Source organism: Heterodontus francisci, chromosome 22 (genome assembly GCF_036365525.1).
Source record: "Heterodontus francisci isolate sHetFra1 chromosome 22, sHetFra1.hap1, whole genome shotgun sequence".
Taxonomy (NCBI): domain Eukaryota; kingdom Metazoa; phylum Chordata; class Chondrichthyes; order Heterodontiformes; family Heterodontidae; genus Heterodontus; species Heterodontus francisci.
The window spans coordinates 1,758,043-1,763,352 of NC_090392.1; the positions used below are offsets into that span (position 1 = coordinate 1,758,043).

General features: G+C 43.0%; 1 protein-coding gene across 1 annotated transcript; it reads left to right on the forward strand.

The window, feature by feature from the left end:
• The first annotated feature begins 1,454 nt into the window (after nt 1-1,454).
• Nucleotides 1,455-4,574, forward strand: LOC137381277 (probable G-protein coupled receptor 139). The gene is made up of 2 exons (XM_068053611.1): nt 1,455-1,524; nt 3,637-4,574. Exons 1-2 carry the CDS (start codon nt 1,455-1,457, stop codon nt 4,572-4,574), a joined length of 1,008 nt encoding a protein of 335 aa, XP_067909712.1.
• Nucleotides 4,575-5,310: the final 736 nt, after the last annotated feature.

The following is a 5,310-nucleotide window of genomic DNA, read 5'->3' on the forward strand; positions in this document are numbered from 1 at the left end:
TTGTCAGCGGACATGTGGAAGCTTACTGCATATCTGTAGATTATGTCACCAGCAGGCAGTCTGTGGATGTGGTAGCGGAGGGAACAAGAATACAAAGTTCCGGGATTCCAGAGGGAATAGTGTTGGTGTGGGAAGAGAGGCCTTTGCTGGAGATGCTCTGGTTACAATCAGATCAGTAATATTGGAAACTGGCGGGGCAGTCCCATTGAAAGATGAGGAGTGGTGAGGACATGGAAGAATTTTAACCCAATGATAAGAATTATAAATGTTAAATACTTAGAGGACTGGGATCCAATGCAGGTCAGTTAGGCTGAAGATGTTGGGTGAGATGGACTTGGCTAGGGTTGGTCATGGAAACAGGGATTTGGAGCAGTTGATAGTGAGGGAAAGTGAACTTTGGGTGTCTGGTCAGCAGTGAACTGGAGGAAAGGAGTCAGGAGTTGGTACAGTTCTAATTTTACTGGAACCATTAACCACTATAGAATAAACAGGGAAATATCTGCAGTGAAATAGAGGGTAGACGTTTGTCTTTTATTCTATCATGTTATGTGAGCTCCGCTGACAAGGTCAGCATTTGTTGCCCTTGACAACTTGCTGGGCCGTTTCAGAGAGCAGTTAAGAGTCAGCCACATTGCTCTGGGTCTGTAACCACATGTAGGCCAGACCGGGTAAGTATGGCTGATTTCCATCACAAAGTAATTACCGAGCCAAATGGGTTTTCACAGCAATCGATGATAGTCTCATGGCTCCATGACAGAGACTAGCTTTCAATTGCGGACCTTTGTTCATTAATTGAATTTAAGTTCCAGCAGCTGTCATGCTGGGATTTGAACCCCTGTCACCAGGCCATTGTGTTGGACCTCTGGATTACTATCCCAGTAATATTATCGCTATGCAACTGCCTCCCCAATGGACGTGTACAGTATCTGCCCCCAATATCAATATCTAGTCTGTAACTCTGAGCGTGGTATCGAATCAGAGACTTAAAGTTCACGTTTTAACTGGGAAAAGGCAGTAACAGAGTGAAACGGGATTGTTTTTGTCCCTGAATCCAGTGTCCACTGTAGACAGTTCAGTTACATTTACAATAGAAATGCCAGGAGTGAACGAGGTCAATACAACAATAGGGAAAATGTAAATGATGCCACTCATAATTGTCGCATGCGTTCAGTATGAGGACAGATTTCAGGTTTATTCCCGAGAGAGGACTTACTGAGAAAATGTCATTGATATTGGAATGATTGTGTTTTATCCACCACATTATTTACCAGTGTCAAAGCTGCTGATGTAATGTGTTTGTTCAGGTGAGTGTAACTAATAGCAATGATCAGGGGTATAACCGTGTCAGTGGAGACTTATCCCCTGTATAAATCAGGACCCACTAGAATGGATCAGCTCAGAGTGTCTGCTGGAGCTGTGGATTCCAGACTAACAGAACTCAGCTTCTCTCAGAAATGGGATATCCAGTAATGTATCAGATAGAACGCATTTATTATCCTGTACTTGCAGCAATTGGAGTTCCTGGTAAGTCTGTATCTCAGCTGTTAATGGTGTAAATCGATATTAGTTGCACTGCTGTACTCGGTATTATTTCTCACAACCGCCTGTACTTGTCCAGCAGTTTACTGATGGAATCTTCTCATTGTCTACTCTTTCAGTCTGACAGGAGCTGCATGATGTCTTTAATGACATTGGTTTAACTAACCCTGGCATTGTTGCTGCATTATTCTGTGAATTGAATGCCTTTGAATGTGATGTCTTTGTTAGGATCAAGAAGCAGACCATCAGGAGATTTTAACAGTTTCATGATGTGGATCTAACCAGTCCTGGAATTTCTTTTGGATGTGTTTTGCGATGCTTGATAATGAGATATCTCACGGTCTCAGTGTTACAATGTCTTCCATCCCTATTAATATGGAGCAATGTAACAGAGATTTCAATATATTTATTGGTTATCACTGTTATAAAATATTATTTCATTCTGTGTGTGTCTGACGCTGCTTCAGAAGTCTGGTTACTGAACTGAGTTTGCTGCTGACTCTTTCACATCTCCTTCTCTGCTTCACTGCGGACCCTTCACTGTCACTGGACTACATTGTAAAACTGAAAGTATTGATGTGATCTTTTATTGGTTTTCACTCTATCAATTGGAATCCAGAGTCTTTCCATTTATCTGTAGATTATCAGCTGCAGCGCTGATGTTGGTGTTTTATTAATTAAACAATCCCACATTCTAATGGTGTACTTTATAATTCCAGGAGAAGGAATTTCAATGATTGTAAGGTTTGTCTGGAAGTAACTTTCGATCCTGTTTATTCCATGTATTGTTGATGAAGTGAAGAGTGTAGGTGAACAGGTGGAGACTTGGGTGCTCTGTAGACACATTAAATTATTCACAGAGGTTTCACCATTAAACAAACTGACTCTGAGAATAGAATAATTGAACACGGGGCTGGGGAACGGAACACAGGCACAGAATGTTAGGAATAAATTGTATGTGAAAAGCGGCTTTAAGGAACAGTTTGCAGGGTGTGAGCACATCGGAGAGATAGGGAGGGCGACTGAGAGAAGGAAGGAGAAAAGAAGCAGGGAGAACGAAACCGAGGGAAAGTGATAAGCAGAAGGAAAGAGAAAGAGAAAGAAGCAGCAGTGTGTTAATTTTACTGTTGGACTTGATCCTCTGTGTTTATTTCTGTCAGATATTTATTTTGTTTTGCAAAAAGTTCCGATTCCTTACTTACTGACTGAATAAACAGAATAGAATCAGTTCTTCACTGATGGTAATTCATTATTTAAATACTGCACTTTAAAAACTCTGTGACTGCTGAATTCAATAAAGAACGAGGCCGATATCAGAAATATATTTAAATTTATATTTAATTGCCTGTACAAGTTAAATATATTGACCATATTGGACAACCAATGAACTGTTCTCCATCACCAATAACCGCAGGTATTACTGTTTAAATGTATTAATTGAGTTGTGTTACTGAGATCTCTAGATTACATTTCCTCTAGCACTCGACTGCAGTCTCTCCCTGTGAATCTCAGCCTCTCCTCTCAATGTATTGAATCCTCTGTCTCCTCATCCATTGCTTCATTTTATCCATTTTCCCAAACCATCTGCTCCTGTCTCCCCTCCATGTCCAACATGTTCTTTTCCTTCTCCCCCTCCCAATCACACTCACTGTCTCATCCTCCAGTTGCCTCTTCGAAATAAATCCCAGGCCAACTCACCGCAGCAGCTCTCAGTCTTTTCCCATGTTGTACCAGCCTCTGTCGGCTCTCTGAACCCACAGCAACAAACCATCGGCACCTTCCACTCTCCCCAAACCTGGAGACAAATTCCTATTTAACCCATTGGATACCATCTCTGTAAAACACCTTCTCATTTCCCCACTGTCACTGCATTCTCACTCAGTACTTCCAGTGGATCCAGTGTTGACTTTATTCACTTTCTGTCTCAATTTCCCAATTCATTCTTAATAATTGTGTTTTAAACATTTCACAGTGAATCAGTTTTAACTGTTCGATGCAGCAACAAAGCTGGAAATTTCAGCCCAGATCCTGTCAAACTGCTGCTTTGTCTCCAGGTCTGATCAGTAATTTCTCTGCTTCCTTTTCTCTCTCTTCCAGTTAACTTGGTGGCGATTGTGGTCTTGTCCCGAGGAAAGTGCGGTCTCTCCAAATGTATCACTGTCTACCTGGTGGGAATGGCAGTGTCTGATCTCCTGGTCGTTATCACTGATCCCATATTGAGTTGGATTGTTTTAATTTATATCCAGGATTCATTCCTGAGAATTACCCCCGTGTGTACTATCATTATCGTTCTGCTTTCTGCAGCCACTGTTGTTTCTGTCTGGCTCACAATCGCTTTCAGCTTTGATCGATTTGTGGCCATTTGTTGTGAGAAGCTGAAAACAAAATATTGCACCAAGAAAACAGCGGTTGTGGTTGTCGGAACAGTGAGTGCTCTGGGCTGTTTAGAGTCTCTCACTTGGTACTTTATCTATAAACCAAAGTACATTATTGATAATGTTCCCATGGGTTGTACCATTAAGCCCAGCTTCTTTACTTCCCCCCTATGGGCCGCATTTGAATTGATACACTACATTTTAACTCCTTGTGTCCCGGTCTTTCTGATTTTTCTGCTCAATGTTCTGATGGTCAGACGTATTTTATTCTCCAGTAAAGTCCGCAAGGGATTCCGGGGCCACAGTAATGGAGAGAATCACAAAGACCCAGAGATGGATAATCGGAGAAAATCAATTATTTTACTCATCAGTATATCCGGCAGTTTTATACTGTTGTGGGTGAGCCGGATTGTGTATATCACTTATAGGCGAATGACACATATTCGGTATTTTTACTCCGACACTGACCCTGTCTTTATAACAGATCACACATCAAAGATGCTGCAGCTTCTCAGTTCCTGCACCAACACATGTATTTATGCTGTGACCCAGACTAAATTCCGACAGGAGCTGAAGAAGGCGGTGAAATACCCTCTCAATCTCATTGTTAAATTCGTGAAATCAGAGAAAGAACTGAAGGGTGTCAAACACTGGAACTAAATCCCATTTCCACTGCAACGAGCCCGGAATTGAATTTAAATCTAATTCTGAGACTATATTTTATTGCTAATCAGACCTATTCTCCTGGGACCTGCTCTGCAGATGATTCATTAATTGTTTATCAAAAAGACAACCTGAAAAGCTCAGCTGGACTTGAACGAAGACCACTTGGGCCCACAGTAAAACGGAGAAAGCAGCCAATCACAGTGATTAAGAAATGGAGAGAGAGGTCATCAACTGCAGCGAGACAGGGACACCAGCAGATGAGGATGGAGAGACAGGGCAGTGTATGCAGTGATACAGGGACACCAGCAGGTGGTGCTGGTGAGCTGGGACAGTAACTGCAGTGAGGCAGGGACACCAGCAGATGGAGATGGTGAGCGGGAGGCAGTTTATGTAGTGACACAGGGACACGAGGAGATGGAGAGGGTGAAAGGGGGCAGCAACTGCAGTGAGACAGGGTCAGAAACAGATGGAGATGGTGAGAGGGGGCAGTAGCTGCATGAGACAGGGTCACCAGCAGATGGAGATGGTGAGGGGCGACAGTAACTGCAATGTGACAGGGACACCAGTAGATGGAGATGGTGAGAGGGGCAGTAACTGCAGAGAGACAGGGCCACCAGCAGATGGAGATTTTGAGAGGGGTAGAAACAGCAGTCAGACAAAGATACGAGCAGATGGAGATGGTGAGAGGGGGCAAGGAGCTGCAGCGCGATAGGAGCACCAGCAGATGGAG